Source organism: Barbatula barbatula (genome assembly GCF_947034865.1).
Source record: "Barbatula barbatula genome assembly, chromosome: 11".
Classification (NCBI taxonomy): domain Eukaryota; kingdom Metazoa; phylum Chordata; class Actinopteri; order Cypriniformes; family Nemacheilidae; genus Barbatula; species Barbatula barbatula.
The window spans coordinates 14,015,365-14,040,168 of NC_136774.1; the positions used below are offsets into that span (position 1 = coordinate 14,015,365).

Genomic DNA, 24,804 nt, shown 5'->3' on the forward strand with positions numbered 1-24,804 from the left:
ATGTAAGTGATTATGATGCATTTTCGCTGCAGTACAGTTTATATGCATATTACCTTCGCTACCTTTCCTGTCATTTCAGTGTGAGCATTTTCATTACTTCTAACTCTGAGCGTCTTTCCTCATGCACTATGGCAGCTGTGTTCCTCTTTTCAGACACCTGCTTCTGACTTAAAGTTGAGCGCGTATCGACTATTCAATCAACAATGGGAGCACCGCTCCATGCTAACATATTTTTCTCAGTTAGACACTGTACTGATATTTCAATATAAAAATTTCACTCCTAGTGAGCTATTTAACACGGTGTGGATCTCTATTCAGCTCCGCACATCTTAGCTGCAGAGCAGAAAAACGTTCATGCCATCAAGAACCGTGTTTATACATTTGTTCTCCACTAGTGCTGTATCCACTTCGCAGTGCTGAAGTGACTCTTAGGTGAGGTAAAGACGTTTTTCCTTTCACTTTTTAAAACTGAGCTCCATTGACTGGCAACATTTCAGAGCCTTTTTAAAAACTATTTTATGTGAAACTATATTTTCATTGTTTCAGGAACTACAGGGACTTCTGTTCAAATAGGTATTATTTAAAAATCTATTTAAAGGGAGGAGTTAACGGATGCTCCGCCCAAGCCATCTAACTGATGTCATCTGAGGTGGATAGGCACAAGAGGAAATTAACGCATTTTCAGATTTTAATTATGAGGGCACATTAAATTTAAAAAGAGAATGACTCGCACTGATAAGCTATTTATAATAAACACTGCAACATTCCATGACAAATTATAAATTGTAATTTATAATTTCAGCTGGATTTAGACTTAATAGAGTTTAATCTATCATTTAATCTGGCATCGTGTGTAAATGACTTCATCTCGGAGGTTGTCAAAAGGAATGGTGGTTTTTCCAACATGAAGATTTATTTTATGTAATTTATTGATGTCGCATTGATCTCATTCCATTTGCACCAATATATCAGCCAATAATCGGTACAGGTTGATAAAAGCCGATGATCAGAACCGATATATCTTGCCATTCAAAAGAGCATAGGAAAATGCAATGAATTGTGCTCTGTAAATTGAAAATGCTAGGACACACCACCAGATCGATACTCAATTTTAATAGTGATTACATTAATTCATAACATTCAGAAAGTTGAGAAATATTTTTTAATCTTTAGAATCAGTATCGTCAAATATCACCCTGAATAATCGGCTTCCGAAATCGGTAGAGAAATTTTGTATTAGTGCATCTCTAGTTATTATAGGTCAGAGTTGAGGCACTACAAATAAATAACAACATTTTTAAAATTAAAACAAAAACTGAAATAAAAATGTTACTTATATATTACTTAAAAAATGACAAATGAAGGAACATAAAACTAAAAGCAAAGCCAATTCAAAATATTAAAACAATAAAACTGAACTACAATAAAACTGCCAACAGAATATATGTTTATTATTTTTGCAGTTCAGTTTGGTGATGGCATAGCAGTAGTCAAATTTTAAAAGCACATTTTCTATCTTCTGGGATTGCTAATTTTGGATTGTGTGTTTACGGTCTGGCTGAAGAAAATGCTGACCACTATGTAAAATCTATGTACAATACAGCACCGCTTTGAATGCCTTTTATAACCCTTCGGAAAAGCTTCAGTCTCAGTAACATGCAGACAGAAAATCATTCTGAAACAGCACTACTGTTGGAATGCCATTACGTATACATTTGGTTGAGTTATGTTTAACATACAGTACCTTTGAGAGAAGATGTCCCTGTAGGGACTGCCGTGCTGCATCGCAATGCCGTAGCCCCTGTCAGCCACACTGTTGCTCACAGTGTAGAGCGAGCAGTCCTCATCATTAATGGCCACATACTCCAGCACAGCTGCGTCCCACACAAATGCAAAACGCCCGTACTTCACCTAAGAGGATGAGGGGAAAAAACACAAGCGTATGTACACAAAAGAAACGGGAGAATTTTAAGAGAGAGAACGGTAAATCACATAAAAAAACGGTCTGGAAGAGAGGCGTATGAGAAGGAGGAATTCAAAACCAAATCAGGCGAGAACAAACTGTCCATAAATAATGCGTCCAGGTGCCGAGCATATTGGTAAAAGCGTCTGGTCTACATAAAGCTCTTCGGCTGAAAAACAATCATGTCTGGATTAAATAATATCGCAGCAGGGCCCTCCACCCTGTTACCCGTGATTGTTTATTAAGTATGGCTGAGACGCTCGGCTCAGGCACTTTTTATGTCTTCTTCTAACTTAGTTTGCAGGGTCACTGTATCTCAGTTTTATTGCTGGCAAAATTGGTTCAGCAGAAAGGATTGTTGCATTCAACAGACAAGACAAGCCTTTAAATGCTTACTATCTCTCCTGCTCTTTCAGTCAAGACTTATTCATTCAGTGGCTCAAGAGTACTATCTTTCATTCCCGTTTTTCCACACAGACACTGCAACTACATAAACAAAAATGGATATTCAATTTCAATAGCCAAGATGATGTTCTGTGCCTTGAGAGAACATATCAAGGTCTTATGTAAAAATCAATGGTGTGTTAATGAAAACCAGACGATTTATTTTAGAACAGTGAAGATATTCTGCGGCCCAACATCCCAGGGCATATTTTGAGACCTACGGTTAAACGTTTGTTTTGAAAATACGTATGCATATTTTTATTTTATTTTTATTTCTTAGGTATTCAGGCGTTTCAAACTGCACTAGGACCGACAGAGATCAGAGAGTCTGCCTTCAGAGCAATCGCTATTAGAAAAGTAAACATCATATTTACTCCAAAAGCCCTACCATACGTAGCGTGTAACTACAGGTCAGCCTGTGAATGTGCTGAAATGGTCAGTAAGTGGCTGCTGGCTTTAGAAGACACAGAATACAGTAAACACTGAAGGGTTTATTTTGATAAGGGGAGCAGTTATTTCACAGCGAATTCTGGCACTTACAGATGTGAAGAAAACCGACATCTGCGCTGCAGGCGCCAACTGATAACTCACCCTTATTCTGAGTCTTTTTACAAGTGGTCAGTTTATTGTAAACTATAGACAGTTTCAAAGCAACAACATAAATGTTACTGCGCATGCACGTGTTTGTGGCCCAAACTTAACTATACATCTGCAAACAATAGAGTCCCTGTAGATTATATCTGGAAACAAGCAAAACAAATAACAAGTAATTTACATTAGCTAGCAAGTTAAAGGTATGTCTAGCCAGTATTATTTTGGGTAACCACTAGAAGAACTGTTACTTGAATAAACTTTAATGTGACAAAGTTACACGACCCATTCAAAAATTGCTTATTTAATAAAATGAACACTAGTCAGACCGATCAACAAACACAGAGTGGAAGTTAACTTCGGGCCAGATCATCTATACTGTCAAATTATAGCTTTAGAAATGGGTCAATATTACTGTTTCAATACTGTTCCTGTAGCTCACTTGGTAGAGCATTGCATTACTAGTGCAAATGGAAAACACACTAATAAAAAAAGGTATATAGTATGAATGCACTATAAAAATGTCTGCCAAATGCATAACATCAATCCATTCATCTATCCAAAACATCATGTAAAGGGTCATGGGAGGGTTGCATCTCAGGCCACAAAACAGCTATGATAGATGGCCAGTGAATCACAGGGCCCGGATGCATAAAATAAAATGAAAACATGAGAATAAATCATGGCATACTATCTTGCTGAAATACATGTCGACTGATTATTACCCATAGGACAGAAATGACAAAACAAAGAGAAACGGTGCTCGGATTTTTCCAAGATACCAAAGACAGAACAACAGAGCTGTGCTGAACACACGCACACAGTATCACCAACTGCATGTATTTTGACAAATACACAAAACAAATCACAAAGATCTTGCGCACAAAACAAGGACACTAAATAGAAAATAATTAGGTAAGGTAGAGAACGTTCTGTTCAGTTTCATACTGGGGGCATTTTTATTCGACGGAGTTGAAAAACCGAAGGAACGAACTTCGGGTGGTTCTACTGCCACAACCGCATTATGTGACAGTGTTGTGAATGGCACACAGTTTGGAAATACACCCCAAACTGGAAAAGTCAAAAAGAGAGAGAGACTTTTCCACCCAAAGAACATCACTGAGAAACAGCAAGCATATCAAAGCGGCTGTGATATTAATTTTGTCATGCTAATACTATCACATTTTGGAGGAGGTATCAAGCAATCCTCTTCATTAGTGTCATACTGCTGTTTCCTCCTGAAAATAGGACACTGAGTTAAAGATCAACACAAACACTGAATGCGTGCTGGAAGTGTCTTTGATGGCCTTGTACTTTCATTGCCTTGGGAAAATGGCAGCGCTCTATAAAAACAGCAGGATTCCTCTGATATTTGCAGAGAAGGAAAGCTCTGTGTATAGAATGAATCACAGCTTTTATTAAATCGATATCTTCCGAAAGGACACAGCTGCATAATTTTGACAATGTACTTGTTATTTCTTTACTTCATTCAAAGTTATCAGAGTGCATCATGAGCACTTTAATGTTGTTACGGCTCTTTTATGGACACATCTTTAATTTTAAAAGTACAGCTTGTAGAGAATATACTTCATCCTCAGACAGAAGTACATTTCTCTAACTGTTGTTCTTAAACACGCTAAAAGGATACATACTGTAAAGATCCAACAATGTCAAAAACATGATCAAATACTTCTAAAAATACTGCACAGTTTTACGTTTCCACCCATGTTTGTTAGGGTTGAAGTGCAGTATCTGTAATTTCATGCATCTTGATCTTATAAACCAGATGTGCTTGTCTGTTAGATATTTCTGTATCCGTCTCACTGGATTTAAATGTAAGTGTACTGGAATTTTCATCTACACACTTTTTAGATGAAGTGCAGCCACTGTAACTTGCATATCTGCAAACTCGTAACCTTAAAACAGTTTTCATATGACTTTAAAAAACGACTTGCTTTCCCATCTCATTTAATGATGGGCTGGTGGGAAAGATCTTTATCAGGTTAGACTCTAAAAGGTCAGTAGCATGAGCCGCGTTAAAAACCATACTCCAGAGTACCGAAGGAAGCGTGGAGAGAGGACTGCCTCATTCTGATGAAAGAGGACATTCCTGCTGAGTGATCATCTCCCAGGACGACATCGCTGAGAGCCAATCAGCTTTGTCCTCGGCTTTCCGGCTGAGACTTCTTCAAAAGGCTTCGGCTCAAGGTCCCACAGGCCGTCGCACCAGCTCCGAGACTTTGGGTCTTTAAGGACGGTTTCACCATGTTTCAGGGATTGGTCTCCAGTGACAAAGTGGGCTCTCTCGTTTCCACGACAGAACTTTTCATTAGATCCACTTATGTTTAAAACCTTCAAACTCTTGCATTTTATCTTTTAACCCGTGATTACAGACAAAGTGAATCGCAAGCTGTAAATGTTTATACGGTAATGTCTCTACTGATTTTGCTCATATCAAAGCCAAAAAATTTATTCATTCAAACTCATGGAGCTGAATGGCAAAAGTCAAGAAGTTCATCCTAAAAGATATATACTTTGCACTTTCTTCCTTTAGAAATGGAACAGGAAAAGAATGCAAATAGTGTGTATTACTATCTAAACTAAGGTGCAGATTTTAATTCACTGCGGTTCTTGGGTTAAACATGAATATTTCTTCATCATTTACTCACCCTCATGTCATTTCAAACCTGTGCGACTTTCTTCTGCAGAGCACAAAAGAAGATATTTTGAAGAACGTTAGTAAACAAACAACATTGGTCCCCCATTGACTTCGATTGTAAAGACACAAAACCACAGAGACATGTCTCTTAATGTATTTCTCTTTTTGTGTTCCACAGAAGAAAGAGTTATTTATAGGCTTTGAGCGACAGGAGTGTGGATAAATAATGACATCATTTTTATTTTTGACTCTTAGCTCACCCACTCGATGATCCGGTCAAAGAAGTCCTTGAGTTAAACTAACTAACTTCTGGTAGACCTCCACAAAGAATCACTAACTCTTGAGTGGTTTTATTTGAATGTATAATGTATAAAATGTATTGTTATATTACTAGCCACTAGCCAGACCGATAAATTAACACAGACCAGAAATGAACTTCGGGCCAGGCATCCGATGAAACAGTCTATAACCAATATAAATGTCCTTTCAAATCTGCATGACTACTTCATCAGAGGCTTTTGGCAAAATCACGTTCTTCCATCGGAGAACGTCTGTGCTGTTCATTCCATATAGAGAGAGCAGCGAGGAGCTTCATTAATTAGCTATTTCAGGGAGGGACAGCTGAGTAATGGTCTTCACAGAGTCTCACGCAGGGTACGGCGAAACTGCAAACCCAGGTGGCTTGTGCTCGAATGTGCGCTCGATGGAGACAACACAGCGACACCAATGTGACAACTTCCTCTCCCGTGCTTCCTCCGCTCTCTAATTGGCTTTGAGCTGTCATTAGTACTTTACATCCTGCAGAAAATGAAGGAAAAGCAATTAATAGTCTATCACAGACCATATGCAAAAGGACGTACCTCTTCCCAAAGACAGGATTTATAAGGAAGAGAGGAATAATTAGGGACAGATGTTGGAGAAACAGTCCAGGACAGCTCACTGAGCTAGAACAGAAATAGTGTTGCTAATGGGTTATGGTATAAATCTTTCGTTTTTTTACTCCTCTTTTTCAATCTGTTGTTTTGAAATATTACAAATATGCTCTTTGAATCCTTACAGACTGTTCCAATGTGGCAAATAATGGGTCAATATAAACTCTGCTTCGAATGCAATTTCCAGTGCAGTAGATCTTGCTAAGTGAAACACACAACTTTGTAACCTGTAGAATCCCTAAAAGATAGACGAATAGAAAAACACCAACCGCTCATTCTGTACATGTAATAAGTAGCAAAAGAAAAACTCCCATAATTCCTTTTTCAGACTAAATGCACGTCGATGTAACATTTCAGATTCATATGCTTGGCAATTAACCATGACGCTTCAACACGAAAACAGCAGCCTGCTCAGCGGGAAGTCATAGAACCTTCGAACAAGAATGCGACGTGCCAAAAATTGCTAAAACAGACAAATTATGGCCCTGACAATTGGCGTATAATTCTCATGCTATGTTTTTTTCCCTAAAAGAATTCTAAAAGGCATTCAATGTCACAGAAAATTGCTCTCCTTGATCAAAGAATGATGTATAAAGGCTCATATTTAGCCCGGGCTGGTACGAGTGCTCACTCTTTGACAGGTAACAATGCTTTGTCACCCACCCACATCCAAAAACACATCACTGTCATGACAATCCGTCTATTTACATGTTACAATCTGGGATTCTGAAAGAGCTCTGTTTGCAAACACAAAACTGAAATATATGGTGATGGTTAATTTAACAGTGAATTTGAGATTGTGCCGTGCTGTTCTTTTGATCATTAACTCAAACACGAGTTAGACGCAGCCTTCAAAAGAAAAGTGCCGAGGGTCTGCACGTATCCTTTGGGCCAAAGATAAAGCAAGTTTAGCTTCACAGAATGTAGAGTCGAAGAAATACAAATTCTTTAACGCACCATATCTTTTTTCATTATAAAAAATATTTAACATTAGATTAGCTGTCGTTTGGTTTTGGAGGATAGTTTTTGTGAACATTTGCTTATTTTAAATCCCAGGTGTACTTTGCCAAAATATAATTTGTTTCTTTAGCCTGAAGAGAAATAAATTATATTCTGCCATAGTAATATTACTTTACTTTTGGGATACCCATATTACTTTATTGCTTTGCCATAGTAATACACATGCCAATATTTTGGCACCTTTATACGGAGCCGTGGAAGGGACATTGGCAAAAACGCTTTTTTTCATTGGTGCGCACGCTTTAAGTCTAAATATTTAAATTAAAAACGATTTGATTTGTTTCAAAAGTTTATATAATTCAAACTTTACGGAAATGGCCTGGATTATTGAAAAAAAAGCTTCATTGTACATCTTAAGGCAAGCTCATCATTTAATGCGCGCTGGCGGTTCAACCGTGCAGCGCATTCTTCAAGCACTGCCTGCCGGTCTGTAGGACAATGGACAAACACTGTACAAGCTTACACGATTCCTGATTTTCAATGAATGCCATGATTTTCTATTATACAGACATGAACAAGGCAACCGGGATTCTTCCCATACCTACATTTACATTTAGTCATTTAGCAGATGCTTTTATCCAAACCGACTTACAAAGAGTTCGAGGAGAAATAAATCGATATGTCATGCAAAGAGCAATAGTACAATATGTGCTAATACAATAACTTTTTTTAATAGCCTATGCAGTAGTATTAAGCTATGTAATGAATTTTTCCTTTGCGAAGTTACGTTTTAAAATATCCCCTCCAAACTTCATATAGACACGTGCCTATTGATTTTTAATTTTACTCTTGCACAGGATCTAGATTTAATTTAAACTTGTGCCATCTAAAGGCCACATTCACAGAAACTTGTGGGCACGCAAAAAGTTTCTCGTTTCTCGTGTCTTCTGATTTTCGCCGATGTCCCTTCCACAGCACCGTAGCTTTAGCCTGAAGAGAACGGTAACGGTAACAAAATCTCACGGTACGACAATACCTTGGTGTAACGTCTGCGGTACCATATTTATTGCGTGATCATGATAATACTGAGACTATTTTGCTATTTCAATACCATGAAACTGTTTACCATGAAATATTGTGATAGTGTTACATCCCTATTATTTATCTATTCAGGCTAAAGAGGTCCATACACACTAAAGAATGTTGGGTTATTTCAACCCAACATTGGGTAAAACATTTTAAAAACCAAACAGTTGGGTTAAATTTACCCAGCAATGGTTTATATTTGACCCAACAATGGGTTAAGACATCCCAGCATTTCGGTTTGAAACCCAACAATGGGTTTGTCCATTTTTGACCCAACACTGGGTTGAAAATAACCCAACATTATTTTGAGTGTATAGTATCTGTTGAAACTTATATTTAATAGATGGAACAGCCAAACGATGAGACAGAAGGGAATCAAGTGCACATAAGGGCTCCCTGACTGCATATTTCACAGAAAGGAATTGCTTAAGGTCCATTTTGTGGGTGTGAAAATAGCCAGGTCACTATCAAATGGGAATATCAAAAAATTGGATTTCTGGACTAACGGATGTACAGTTTTTAACTTTCGGATGCGCGACAAGGCACAATTTTTGCAAACCCCTTCACGTCCCCATACCCACATAAAACTACAAACTTACAACATACTCCAAAAGCAATTCTCATCAGCATGCACATCATAAGTTACTTTCGTCCACAATGTCAAATATTTTTCTTTTGCCCTGAAAATCCGTCCATTCCTCCCTTCTCTCTCACTTCAACTGAGTCCATCTGTGATGACAGCATGGGTCAGCAGACGCATCCCTTCTATGGAGCAGCAAAATACAGGCTTCCTCAAATTCCAGTAAAGACCAAGAGAAAAAGCTGCCAAATACCCCAGGACACAGACATCCTGACATTCACAGCGGTCTTTCATACGTGCCCACACACCCCACTGTATAATCAGAGCCGCCTGCATCATTCATGCAAGCAGTCACGCGTGCCGCGTCCTCCCCAGTCCTCTTCACAGCTGCAAGCTGGGAGAACACGCAGTACACACTTCATGAAGCCCTTGTCCTGTAAATCACGAGCGTCTGTGATGTTGACATTTTATGCTTTTTATTCACACTGAGATGACAAAGATACGCAGCTCCAGAAAGCATGTCCTCTCCTGAATGACAGAACAACTTCAGAAAAAAAACTTCAGGCCACTGCAGGGACTTCTTCTGTTTGAGGCATCCGACCTTATGTGATCTCATAAAAACTAAATTAAACAACTCTGAATTTGAAAATATCATGGAGTGCGTTGTGTGGGTATGTGGAGTCATGGATATTGGATTGGGGAAAACATGCATCTGACGGGCACTTAAAATTACAGAAGGCGGCAATAGGAGCTCTGTGCCGAAAGTTTGGCTACTGCATATGGCAGCTGCCTTGAAAGGTAGCACCCAAACTATAATGTAATCTCATAACCCTGCATTCACTTGGGGCATCAGCCTCAAGGCTCTCACTAAAGCCTTGGTGTTTCTTGGTGAGTCTAACGTCATAAACGCAACTGTGATTTTTGTCAAGTTTAACAATCATAGGTAGTTTATATGGTTAGAGTTAGGTTAGGGTGTGGGTTAGGGTAAAGGTTTCGTAAGACTTGAAACACCAAGGATTTATTCAAAACCAACAAGCCACGCCCACGGATCTGAATCGAAACACCAAGGAGCCTCACTGTGCGTTCACACCGAGAGCGTCAAAGTGGCTGGAAGTCATTCATTTTCAATATAAGCCGGTATGGAGTAGCAACCGAAATCAGGTCAACTTTATGGTAATGAGCTATGATGCGCATGACGTCACTCATTCAAACAACAGCTTAAAGTTACTTGTAAGTGATTGTATGAATGATTATAAAACAGCGTTTACAAGCACATTGTTACTGACTGGACATATGAACGTAAAAATTTGTCTGTAATAATGATTTTATGTCTGACAACAGAAACATTAAATATGTAAATTACTTAAACTTTATCAGGTATTCAGTTGTATTAAAATACATTGAGTTCATGTACCTCGTGATGAGGCCACAAACATGCTAATGCATGTTGCACTATAGTGACGGTTTTGTGTCCGCACATTTACATTTAGTCATTTAGCAGATACTTTTATCCCAAGCGACTTACAGAGTTCAGGGAGCAATAAAGCGATATGTTATACAAGCTAGACCACTACCTGTTGAGAGAAGTTCCCTTTCTGTCGGTCTCTCGACGTTGTGTCGAAGCCGACAGATGGGGTTCGCCCTTGAGAACCAATCGTCTCTGACTATTTTGAAAAGGCCAATGAAATTGGCGAATGAAATTTGCATGCCGGGCTCCGCCCCCGGATATCCGGGTATAAAAGGGGAGCCGGCGTGCTCATTCATTCACCTTTTGTTCTTCGGAGCCTTCGCATCTGATGACATTCTTCGAATTGCCGATTTCTACGACGCGGTGCAGCGGAGATTCCCCTGGGCGTCCTGGCAGTTCCTGAGGTATTTTTCTAAAAGAGCAATTTCCTCAGCGTGGCATTGCCCGCTGATCTCTTGGGTGCAGTACACTCATCGAGGACGGGGACGGACACGGTGGTTGCCGCAAGTGTTCGGGGGTCCGATCACTGTGGCAGCCTCGTGGATTCGTCCTGCCCGCACGGCGCGCGGATGGCTATTCAGACGTTGCGTCACTGCGCGCGGATGGCTAGTCAGACGTTGCGTCACTGCGGGCGGACGGCTATTCAGACGTTGCGTCACGTTGGCTACGTTCTGTCAAGAGCAAGCCACCACCTCGTTTGCTTCCCGTTCTGTGACCGCAGCGGCTACGGCCCTGCCGTCAGCGGCGGCGAGCAGCGAGGGTGATGTGGGGATTATCGTGAGCGTTAATCCGTCAGCCGGTCGGCTCGCGGACCGCTCGCGCCCCGTCTCGCTTGTTTAGCAGGTCCCCAAGGATGGTCCTAGGCCATCTTATTCCTCAGCCACGCGCTCGGACACGAGCCGTGGAGATGAGGTGTCTCTTGCAACATCGGAGCGCGACCTGCTGGCATCAGACTCTGGCGATTCCCTGAAGCTCCCTCCCTCGGAAGGTCGAGCACAGGTGAGAGCAGACGTCAAGATGTCAGCCATGCTCGCTCGGACCGCCGTGAGCGTCGGGTTGCGGTGCAGCCCTGGTGCTCGCGGCTGGGTACTCGCACATTGGGCCCGGCTCAAGTGCCAAGTTTTACCGAGCTGCATAAGGAGTTCAGTAAGACCTGGAGCGTCCCTTTCGGCGCGCTTCCGTCTAGCTGACTCTATCGCCCTCTCTTCCCTCGGGGCGGGGAGGCAGCTAGGGACTATGTCAATGCACCCTGGGTGGAGCATGCAGTCGCGGGTATCCGCAGACGGCGGCCACCTGGGGGGCTTGACCTAGACTCACCGTCCAGGGCATGTAAGGTCTCAACATCTCTGGTGTTGAGGCTGGCAGTGCCGTGGACCAAGCTGCCTCCACTCTTACGCATGGCCTTCCTGCAGGCCAGGGCGCTAAAGAGAGCCCCACGGGGTAAGACCGACCCAAGTAGTGCCGCCGCCGACTGGCCCTCCGGGGACCGCGGTGGCAGCGCAGGCTGGGTCGGATGATGTCCACATCAGTGGCCCGGAAAGATGCCTCGGACCCAATCTTGCGCAGGGGGGCGATGTTGAGAAAGGCCACTTTCCCGACTCCCCTCTCGCAAGGTCGGCTGATTGGTGGCGCTGTCAAGGACTGCTCCAGCAGCCTTTTGACAGTGTAGAAACAGACCGGCCTGCTGTGACCCGGCCGCCTTTCGGCCGTCGAGGTCTCGCACGTGGTCTGCCCCCAGCAGCCCTGGCCTTCTCCAGCGTCGACTCCGGTTCTGGTGCCCCCGCAGGTGGCCCCCCGGAGGAGGACGTCAAGAGAAGGACCACCTAGAGAGATTGAACCATCGGGCCCGACCCAGCCTGGGTTGCTGGATGGTCGGACTGGGGCGGTCCCTGCCGCGTCCCAAACACCTTCTGGGCCCCTTCGGGGGCCTAGTGCCCGCCTTCTCACAAGGAGAGGTCTCTCTCTGGGTCCCACTTGCAGCCGCTCTCACCCTCTGAAAGATGGTGTTCGGCAACTCGACGTTGCGTCGTGGCGGCACGCAATGACGAGTATAAAGCAGCCCTCAGCACTCTCGCTTCGACGGTGCGTCGAGCTGCGCCATCGCCTGGCAGGTGATTTAGCGGAGCCGTTCCCCCCGGGGAGAACAGCACTGCTAGTCATTGAACCAACCCCCGCGGGTTGATGAAGTAGATCGCAGCCCCGCCTGTGAGGTCTCTGGGTGCTTGATTAGTATTTCAAACCATCACGGTGGCTGGGAGTGTGGTCCGTCTCGGCATTCGATCCAGCTCGCCAGACCTCCGCCGGACTTCAGGCATCCTCTTACCTCAGCAGAGGCAGGGATGTTCCTGTGCTCCAGGCCGGGGCTGCCACCCCTCTGGCGAAGGCGATCGAACCGTCCCCTCGGCCGAGATGTCCAGTGGCTTCGACAGCCGCACTTCATCATCCCCAAAACCAGGGGTCGCTGCATACCTTGAGCAGCACCTTGCAAGGGTGCCGTTCGGGAGGCGCAGAAGCGCGTCCTGGTGTCTGTCAGACGCCAGGAGTGGTTCATGACAACTGACCGCATACTCTCATGTACAGTTCCCTCGGCACTGTCGAGGGGCTGGCATGTCAGTAAACGGGTCAGCCGGGAAAAAGAGAGCAGCTCTCCCTGGCGCGGAGCTCCCCCTTTTCCTGGTAGAGAACTCAACACTGTCTCCATGACGGCGTGCTCGCTCACGAGCACGCACAGTCAGTGCTGAGCTGCTTGAACTTTCAGGCAGCAGCCAGCGGTCCCCTGAAATCAGTTTCAGAGGCTCCTGGGCATGGTGTCCTCGGGGGTGGCCTGTCCCCCTCGGGTTGACGCACATGGGACCGCGACAGCACTGACTACAGAGATGAGTTCCCTGGAGAGCGTGGCGCACCGGCAGTAGGCGTATCGTCATTACACCTGATGCCGTCGCATCCTAACCCCGAGCAGGTCTTGAGGCCGGTCGTGGAACGACAGACGCCTCCCTACGGGGTGCGGGTGCGGTGTGCAATGGGCGCGCAGTGTCGGGTCGCTGGACGGGCCCCCGCCTGCGTTGGCAGATCACTGCCTTCAAGTTGCTAGCTGTCCTGCTTGCACTGATGAGGCTCCGGCCTCTCGTGCAGAGCCAGCATACTGGCCCGGACAGCACGACCGGCGTAGCGTACTAAACCTCAGGGTGGCACTCGCTCGCTGCAGTCATCGCAACTCGCCCAAAACGCCTCCTCCCGTGGAGACAGCAGGTGGCAAAGCCCCTGCAGGTCACATGCCCACCGGGCGTCCTGAACCAGACAGCCAAGCGCTCTCTCGTCAGTTGACACCCCGTGGGAAGTGATGACTCCACCCCTGCGGGCTGGCCTGGGTGTGGTTTGGGCGGGCACAGGGGGACCTGTCGCCTCCCTGAACACCACCCAGTACCGCTGGGCATTCCTTGGACGAGGACCCCCTCGACACGGAGGCCCTAGCGCGCAGCCTCCAGTGGAGACAGCAGGTGGCAAAGCCCCTGCAGGTCACATGACCACCGGATGTCCTGAACCAGACAGCCAAGCGCTCTCTCGTCAGTTGACGCCTCGTGGGAAGTGACGACTCCACCCCTGGTGGAGACAGCAGGTGGCAAGGCCCCTGCAGGTCACACGCCACCGGGTGTCCTGAACCAGACAGCCAAGCGCTCTCTCGTCAGTTGACACCTCGTGCGAAGTGACGACTCCACCACTGCGGCCGGCTTGGGTGTGGTTTGGGCGGGCACAGGTGGACCTGTTGCCTCCCTGAACACCCCCCAGTGCCGCTGGGCACTCCCTGGTCGAGGCTCCCCCCTCGACACGGAGGCCCTAGCGCGCAGCTGGCCGCGGGACAAGCGGAACTACGCTTCCCCCCAGTGAGCTTCATTGCGCAGGTCCTGTGCAAGGTCTGGGAAGGGAGTATCAAGTGCTGCTAGTTGCGCCTTACGGGCCCAACTACACTTGGTCCTCGGAGCTAATACTCCTGACGACAACTCCCCCTGGCCAAATCCCCTGGCGAAGGGCCTACTCGCAGGGGATGGACACGTTGTGGCGTTCGAGCCGGACCTCTGGGTCTGGCTCCTGGATGGGACGAGGAGTTCCTGGATGACCTACCCCCCTCAGTGGTGGAGACTGTCACTCAGGCAAGGGCCATGCCCACAAGGCTGGATGCCTTTAAGTGGCGCCCCTTCTCGTCCTGGTGCTCTTCTCGAGGAGAAGACCCGCGGAATTGCTCGCTCAGGAACGTGCTGTCCTATTGCAGGAGAGGCTGGGGAGTAATCTCCCCTTCCACATTGGAACGTGGGTACCCGCTGTCGCGGTTATCACGTACCAGTTGCTGGTGAGCCTCTGGGGCGGCATGACCTGATTATTAGGTTCCTCTAGGGCGCGAGGGGCTAAGGCCTCGTCCGCGCCCCGTACCCTCTTGGGACCTTAAGGTGGACCTTTGGGTCCCCTTTTTTCGGGCCCTGCCGAGAGCCCCTTCCTCGTTCTGCGAGGGGGATTGGCTCTCCTGCTGGGGCTCGAGTCCATCCAGAGGGTGAGGCACCTGCAAGCATTCCGTGTCCACCGATTGCCAAATTTCAGGCCCGGTGACTCTCACGTGATCCTGAGACCCCGGCCGACTTACGTGCCCAAAGTTCCGCCGCCCCCCTTTGGGACTAGGTGGTGAACTTGCAGGCGCTCCCACACCGGGAGAAAGACCCAACCTGTACGTGGGGTGTCCAGTAAGCGCATTGCGCCTCTACTCGAACCACACTGAGGGCTTCAAGGCCCTGAGCAGCTCTTGTCTGTTATGGAGGTCAGCAACGGGAGTGCTGTATCCGAGGAGAGTTGTAGCGCTGGGTCGCACACGCCGTCACTACGGCGTGCCGATCCTAGCCCGTGCCCATTTGAGTGACGGTACACTCCGCTCGGGGTGTGACCTCCTCGTGGGCATCGGCTTAGTGCGCCTCTCTGGCAGACATCTGTAGAGCTGCGGGTTGGGCTACGCTATACCTCGCAGAGGCTTACAACCTCCGTGGGGAGTCGGCAGCTCGAGTCTTGCCAGCAGGTGAGACCAGCAGTCGTGGGGCATACGCCTGCGCATAGCGCCATTCCCCTTCTGAGGTGGACCAGTGCGCTATGGGCTGCCTCCCTTCTTTCCCCAAGGGTGAAGAATAGGCAGTCCGTCCATCCATCAATAGCACTCAGGGCGGCGGGCTCGGCGGAGCAGCCCTGCCGCCTATGGCCGGGTATCAAGCTGAGTTATTACATATAGCTCTAACCGGACCTAGTGCCCCACACGTAGTAACCCCCCACTAGGGTGGTTCCGTCTGAGATGTCGTCATGAGATGGTTCCCCGCGTGGCAACCCATGACCTCCCCAGGTGGACATCCACCTTGCGGCATTCCGCACATACCTCCCATGAGTTCTCCCCTATTTTGGTGAGACCATGTTGGTGTCTCCACTGTATTCCCCCCTAGGGTGGGAAGTGGTCTCCGTAGCGCACGTCCTCATTGAAGGAACAGCGCTTACCCAGTAGCCCTACGACTGGATGGCCCTCGCCAATGGGGCCGTCTGAGTTGGCAGAGGGCAGGGGCTACTCATCTTTGCCAAAAGCTCTGGGAGCCCCTGCCTGCCCACTGGAAGGTTACAAATTTCGCGATAGCGCTCACGTGTGGCTCGCCCAGGCCGGTCAACGTCGCTTCGCTAGAGATTGTGACGCGGCTAGTGCCGTGGCGTTTTCCATAGGAACCCCATCTGTCGGCTTCGACACAACGTCGAGAGACCGACAGAAAGGGAACGTCCCGGTTACGTATGTAACCTCTGTTCCCTGATGGAGGGAACAAGACGTTGTGTCCTTCTTGCCACGACAATAGCCGTCCGCTGCAGCAGTCACGAGATGCTCTCAGGCTCCTCAGCACAAAAGGTGAATGAATGAGCACGCCGGCTCCCCTTTTATACCCGGATATCCGGGGGCGGAGCCCGGCATGCAAATTTCATTCGCCAATTTCATTGGCCTTTTCAAAATAGTCAGAGACGATTGGTTCTCAAGGGCGAACCCCATCTGTCGGCTTCGACACAACGTCTTGTTCCCTCCATCAGGGAACAGAGGTTACATACGTAACCGGGACGTTTTTTTTTCATCTGTATGTCAAGTATTCACAGAAGAGGTGGGTTTTAAGTCGTTTTTTGAAGGCTGTGAGATATGTGGTTGACCGGACCGCGTTAGGAAGAATGTTCCACCAGGAAGGAGTTGTGAAGGAGAATGAGCGGGAAAGAGATTTAATGCCCTTATGAGAAGGGATTACAAGGCGCTGCTCATTTGCAGAACGCAGGGTTCTTGATGGGGTGTAGGAGGGTGTGAAAGTATGCCGGTGCAGATCCAGATCCTGTAGTCAAGCATCAGTGACTTGAATCTGATACGGGCTTCAACCGGTAGCCAGTGGAGAGAGATGAAAAGGGGTGTCACATGAGCCCCTTTGGGCTGTTGGAAGATGAGGCGTGCTGCTGCGTTTTGAACCAGCTGAAGTGGTTTGAAAATCTTTGCAGGAAGACCAGCAAGAGGAGCATTGTAGTAGTCCAACCTTGAGATTACCAGGGCCTGGACAAGGAGTTGCGCTGCATGCTCAGTGAGATAGGGTCTTACATTTCGAATGTTGAATAAGGCATATCGACAGGATCTCGTTGTCTTTGCACACCGTGGAGTGTGCCGGGTTATTAAATGTTTGGGATAAAAGTTACTTTGCAATGCATTCTGGGATTGTTTTTTTCATGAAGGGCTAAATGTATTTCTGCCTTGGAACTTGGCAAAAAACAAGCTAAAATACCTTTTGGAACAGTTTCCGATTGGGAATGGGTCTTTAATACCTTAAAACACCTCCTCCATATACAGCTCTTAACGTTTTGGACACAAAAAAACTTTTTCATACAAGATTTTACTCTAAACGGCAAACAGTTAACTAAAGCCAACATAACAGTTGTCACACACACAGACAGTCTTCTGTTTTCTTTGTAAATGGTTTGTGCATATGTGCATGGGAGTCTGGGTAGTGCCCGGGTAGCGTTTCACTCTCGCATTAGATCAGCCAAGGCCATTTCGGAGCTATGTGCTGGCGAGGGAAAATAATTAGGACCACCACCCCTTTTCAACGTCTTCTTACTGACCTGTGATGTATTATTTTCCTTGCTTTCCAAAAGTCCATTAAAGCTTGGCGGTGGGCCATTTTGTCTCCCGCAGACAAAGATAAAGATGTGGCGGAGGGGAGTGTGGACAAACAGAATAAGAATGAGCGGGCATCGCTGGAGATCACCTAGAGAAAATACTCGCATTCACCTCCTATACCACGCACACTGTAAAACGCATGTAGCCACTGAATCTTGGATACAGTCGCCACCTCCTTAAATAAATTTACCAAAAAATCGAAGCGAACAAATTCTCCATTTCTTTTTTCTGCAGGAATATAGAAGTTAAATTTAATGATCCAATTCGCGTCATCCTGCTGGCAGACTGGAGGGTTGTTGAGCTCCAGATTAAACTCATCCTTTAGAGGCCGTTTGTCTTTTGCTTTTTCTCACATTGATGCTTCTTCCTGCAAATTTATGCCTTCTGCATTAGCAGCGTCTGCCTATATTTCCCTCTTGCTCTATCTGATGCGTGTGGGCTCTCCAGTTCCCTAATAATATTCCATATTTGTAATATCTGTCATTAGGAGTCAGCAGAGAGGAACGTCAAGGATTTGATTGAGAAAGTTTATCTGCATGTAGAAAAATTACGCTAGTTTGAGATCTTACTCATCTAAGCCATGTTCTGTAGTTTTAAAGAGAATTTCAGCCTTTGCAACATTTAATGTTATCATATTTCTCAGTGCTGTTACATCAGGTTTAAAAGAGCTAAGATTTAATGCTGCCTTCAATTCTCAGGGGAAGTTGCTACTTACTGGTTTGTAATTAGAATGTGATGAGTGTTCAAGTGATTCTGGCACAATGGAAACGTGGAAATGTCTCTCTTGCTCACATCCCGATCACAAGGTTTTTAGCTCGAGTGCAACAAAATGAAGAGAATGAGATGTTCACATTAGGTGTGTGATCAATCTTTTTTATTCTTGTGTTGCCAGAAACTCCAAAAAGGATGGGAAATGTATTTTTGCCATTCTCTTAAATGAGGACTAAATGAGAAGTAGTGTCTGGCAAGTTTTATCATTGCTCTTCATTAACAGAATGTAAAAAATGTCAACATCCACAACTATTCATTCAATCATTTAAATACATACACAGCCGTGGAAAACCCAGCCCTGCTTCATTTGACGTCTTTTACACTACACTAAATCGCTACCAAACACCATGGGTTGTTGAGTTTTGTTGCGCCCGAGCAAAAACTACAGTTACATTTGACAATATTGTGAATCCATCAACCAACTTTAGAAGCATCCGTGTGTGACATGCATCTGTCATCACATCAAGCTTCCATATGGAATCTGTAAGGAGATGCCAAAGAAGGGAAAACTCTTGACTGAGTGACATCACCACTGTATGCCCATGAGGTTCTTCAACCGATCTGGGTTAGAGTCTGTTTTGTTGCTAACAGATGCACCGTTTAGCAAGTTTGCATGTCGGCATCGCTGAAGAACCCGGAATCGTGTTTTTCTTAGAGAATGACAGACGCACAGGGAAACAGAGACTGAATTATGAAGAGAGGAGTTTTGTGAAAGATCTTCACCATGCAGACAGATGTCCTGCCGAGCAGCTACAACAGCATGAGCTCAATTCCCATGCTCACGTTCAGGCAAATAATGTTAACCCAAACCTAATATCTATTCCTACTAAATCAATGCACTCATCACACTCTCATTTTGAGTTATCTTTGCTCAACCAAACTCTTGTATGTGGGTAACACTGCCTAAAAGTCACATTGTACATATACTTGAGACACTTGCACATATGGCGCTATTTTCCACACGTCACAAAAAAAAGAAGACATGAGTAAGGAGGTGGGTAAATAAGGACAGAATGTTTCTATAACTACAGTTTCACAATAGCGTCACCTCTCCTTGTTCAACACATCTCTCTTTCTTCGTTCCTTCTCTGTCTCTCTCTAGTCCACCCCTCCACTTGAAGCTATAACACCATTCTGTCAGATGCCTAGCAACACTGCTCGGCTAAATCAATCAGGAGATGGAAGATAAGTCTGGGCTAATTCCTGTTAAAGCACTGCTGCCATTCTCATCCTCCTCCTCCTTTATTTCTATCTGACCTATGGTGTACAGTTTCAATTATACTCACATATTTACTACACTTCACCTCTCTATTTCTCTCTCTATTATATGTCTGCACATGTACTGTACGTGGCCAAACGTGATGTACAATGGGACATATTTGAACAATGTTTGCTTTTACTCCCACCTCAGGTTATATCAAAACATTAAAATATACAGTGTTTGGTATAAAATGGGCAACATACTAGACCTATAAGGTATTTTTTGGACAACATTATTTGGCTGAAAAGCAAACCTTAGAAAATCAGGTAATATGGTGTTTATTGTTATTTGTGACCCAGTTTGTGAAAACCAGGCTGAAGTCTCAAAATCTATCAAAGTTTGATCTCAGGTTTTCAACCATTCACTTTATGGTGATTTCAATATTTGACATGAACTTACTCAGTCAATAGATATCATGGGCATATTTTCACAGAATTTTCTTTGCATTATATGATTTTGCCCCAGTTTCATATACAAGGATTAGCCTAAACCAGGACTATGCCTTAGATAATTTTAGGCTATTTAAGTTGCTTTTATTAAAATGCCGTAGAACAAAACATTACTGGTGTGCATCTTGAAACAAAACTATGGCACTGACATATTTTAAGATATGTCAGGGCAAGTTTTTTTCAGAGAGCAGAGCTCAAAATTCATTTTAATCCGGGACTAGTCTTAAGCCTTTGTCTGTGAAACCAGGGCTTTATGCGACAACATTAAATCACAAAAAAATGACTTGAGCTGGGTTTTCACAGAATGCGTCACATATACTGTACATACATCCACAACAATAGATTTACTGAAATTGTCTCTGTTATTAATTTTTGTTGATCCTCTTTTATGGTAATATTTTGTAGTTATTCTTCAGGTTTTGTCTTGATATACTTTGCACATGTGTCGTGTATACCATGTTTAATGCATATTTTAATAAAGAGAGGAGATGTCTATAAGTTGGGCATCAGCTTTGGCCTCTATGGCGTATGTATGAAGACTCGTTCACATTACAAGCAACAAAGCGGCATGATCCCATTCATTTCAATGGAGAGCTGGCGACTTTCGGCGACATCAGCAGACGCAACCGTTGGCGACTGGATGGGAAAGACATAAATCATTTCATAAAAAATCTGAAACATTAACATTTGATAGCATGTGGGTTATTTAACTACAGAAACATAAGCATAGCTGCATAAATTGTGTTTGTAACTAGACTTCGAAGGGACGTTCACACTGTCGGTGATTTGCAGTGGAAAAGTCATTCATTTACATCGAGAGCTGTCGATTAACCCACCACCATGAGTGACCGCTGGCAATGCATCAAAGCCACCCTCTGACCGCTAGACTCTATATTCACTTACTGCTAATAGACTGTTGTCTTGTGGATCTCATTCAATAGTTAAATGAAACTAATTGAAAACAAAAAAGATGAGACACTCTCGAAAATCGAACTATCTTAAAATTAACAACAGCACTTTCTCCTGATAAGTGATGAGCAGGTGCATACTAGAAATGCTAAAAGTTATTAACACACACAAACTCAACAAAAACACACAAACCACCCCCACAAACCCCACGCACACCCATGCACGTACATCTTTCTGATCTTCCGAGTAATGTCTCAAGCACATGAGCAGGTTTTAAAGAGTTATAATCTTTCCCATAGAGCCACCCTCCTCATGCTTCGCATCAGACTCAGCTGGTGATGACTCAAATCTCATCGTTTCGCTTTCTAAACAATCACCGTACGACTTCCCACAAGCGCTGCACTGTTTTGTGCGGTTCAGTGAGACAATACACTAATGAGCAAGCTGAGACTGAAATGATAAATAAGTGTTTGTGTAATGAGAGGAGCACTGCTCTTTGTGTAGCGTGTTTGTGTGAATCTGGGGAATAAAGGAAACGTTAAATTGTCCCCTCTATGACAATTCTCCAAAAGAAAGAGTTGAGCCAACACTGACTATTCTGTTGTCATTTGCTCCCCCTCATGTTGTGTCAAACTAGTTTGACTGTCCTCATTTCTTTCATGTAACACATAACAGACATTTCAAGGGTGTTCGTTGCTTTTCTCCATATTATAACAGAATTTAAGTTTTACTTTTTAAGTTGTACCACAAAAACATCATAACTGTTCAATGCAGCTTATATATACACGTATAATAAGACTTCTGGGGTCATGGGATAGTATTGAGTGAAGAACAGAGCCAATATCTGCCCTTGGGTCCACAAGAGAAGCAGTGTGTGATCTGTTCTTTTGAATCATTTCAAAGAATCGGTTGATCTAAAGCAGGGGTTCTCAAAGTTTACATTCAAAGGTCCGAATCTGAATTCTTGTCAACGTCAAAGGTCCGGTACAATTTTTATTACAAAACTTTTGTTAAAATTTAAAACAACTTTAAATAAATAAAAAATAAACAAATCAGCTCTATGTGAAGTGTTTATTTGGAAAAATAGATAACTCAGTTAAAATCAATTTTTATATCATGTTTTTATTGTGTTAGTTATTATTATATTATTACTTAATCAAGTAAGTCCGGACTTTGGGAAGGCTGATCTAAAGGATTCCTTCACAAATCAGCAGCAATGATCACAGCACATTACCAAAGAATAACCAATGTAATTCTGATTTCCATAAAACTATTGTACGGCTTCAGAAGATCTGGAATACAGTACATGAGTTACATGAACAAATGTAATGATACCTGTAATCCCTTCTGACTAAATGTCTCTTTGCATTTCCTACATATTTTGGACCGGCATGAACATAAATAAAAAACAACAGAATCTCTATTTCTGGGTGAACTGTCCCTTTAATATCTTTCTATCTTCCTCCATCATCCCCTTCTAAAGCTGCTTTGTCTTCCGACTATCGCTTTCTTAGCTGTGTTTAGCCCTTTCACTCTCTCTCTCTCTCTCTCTCTCTCTCTCTCTTGAGCGAGGGACATGCCGGCCACATAGGCCTTGGGTAATAAAGTATGTGTATGGTGAAAATGATTGAAATCCTTTTAGTGCTGGCTTATATCGACTCTTGTTTGCAGTCAAAGGCACCTCTCTCTCGCTCTTTCTCCGAATCCCCCTCCCATTTGCCTCTTTCCTTGTTCGTCATGTTTTGATGTCAACTAATGGTCTATGTACAAAATTTCTCCACTGGTGGGCACTGAGCTAGACATAATGGAAATATCTGAGCTCGTGACCTGAAGAATGTCCCCCTAGGACGCAGACCTTCTTGTGTCCTTCCCTGAGTGCTATACTTCATACAAGCCTCCTTAATCTGCATCTGGTGATTAACGAACAGCCTAAATAGAACAAAACAGGGCGTTCTGGTAGAGCGATGTAGATTGAGAAAAAAAGGATGCATGTTCATATTTTGGACAGGTTTTAATATTTTGCAGTGTGGGTGAGAGTCTGACAAACAGGCATAAGCACATCACCAAACTCAGAAGTAAGATTCTTTTCTAAATCAAATCAAAAACACCCAAAATTTTTGCTGAAATAAAAAACTTGGCCGAAACTTTAACATTCATAGCAGTATGTTTATCTTTCTGAATTTAATGCATTTACATTTGACTAATGATGGATATATTCTGTTACCAAAAGCGTGTCTGAGATTTCTACATCACTTGTCAATATTCTATCGAACATAGGATTTGTATGGATTGTTTTTCCTTATCAAATAACTTTCTTATAGGTACACTTGCTTTATGCTGTCATTAAAGTCAAGCACTTTATGTAGGTCTGCTTAAAGCCTCAAATGTAAATTGTGCTCAAGGAAGCAGTCACCAGGGGGCGCTCTGATTCCTACATCCCACCGTGAGCGCAGCAGGAGAAACACAGGAGAAGCAACAGAAGAATGGGGCTGATGCCTCTGGCAAGACTGAGGTGTCACCTTGTCATATAATATTTATCCAAACACCTGTGAGATGATCCCACATTAACAAAACGCTCAAGTCAGCCCTTTACTCTTCAGTCTCCTCACAAGATCTGAATTCTTTCTCCTGAATCCAGGCGCTCGCCAGCCTTTTTAATTGCAGCCTTCAAGCTCATTTAAAATTCCAGAGTGAAAACAAGTTTCCAAATAAAGAATAAGAAATCTTGGGTTAACAAATAAGGCATTAACCCGTACCTAATTAGTATGGGAATTCGGTAGGAGAGTTAAATCACTCATAATTCAAGCACCATTAAGCCACATTAGCGTATTTTCACTTTGATATCTCCATTCAGAGAACATAAGCGCTGTCTTCACAAACTGTTGCTTAGTTAAGCGCCGTAATTGGATAAACGTTGGCACGCTCAGGGCTCGGTTGTCATGGCGCCCGGGGCGACGAGCGTGTCGTCCTACCTTTCTGATGCCTTCCTTCGATTCCTCCACGTTGTTGTCCGCTCCTCCGGTGCGGTTGATCATCCTCCACATCTGCGAGTACATCGGGTCCCTCTCGAAAGGGTTCATGCCTTTGCTTCGGACCTGTTCGTACACGGCCGAATCCAGAACGGTGCCGTACGGCAGGTCTGTCTGCTTGGCCAGGTCTTGTAAAGACCTGGATGGGAAACAATGCAGCACATATGGTTGTTGCTCCAGTTCAAGTAATAAAAAATCAGTTGGGAAATTTCATGCAAATGTCAGCTCTGAGATTGAAAAGAAATGACCAATGGTTTTAGCCATACGGATAGCACAGATGTCAATATTTGATGATTTAAATGCTAATGCGAAGAGTTTTTAAAGCATCTTTTGAGTGTTTCTAAGGTAGTTTTCTATAAGTGAAATGTCACATCCATAACGGTCCATATTTCTCATAAATGGGCGTGAAAATTGAAATACAACATTTTTATGTTCTATAAGGAGCCATCCCTTCTTCATTTCTTGGGAATTATTGCTTCTGGTTTGTACATT

At 44.4% G+C, this 24,804-nt stretch overlaps 1 protein-coding gene across 1 annotated transcript in view; it reads right to left on the reverse strand.

The window, feature by feature from the left end:
- The window catches only part of grid2 (glutamate receptor, ionotropic, delta 2), a gene marked incomplete at its 5' end in the record, with an annotated part of 127,323 nt that overhangs the window by 15,347 nt on the left and 87,172 nt on the right, over window positions 1-24,804 (reverse strand). Inside the window, 2 exons of the mRNA XM_079468127.1 lie at window positions 1,745-1,911; window positions 24,256-24,451. Of these exons, the coding sequence (XP_079324253.1) occupies window positions 1,745-1,911; window positions 24,256-24,451 (363 nt within the window). The remainder of the gene's footprint in view (window positions 1-1,744; window positions 1,912-24,255; window positions 24,452-24,804) is intronic.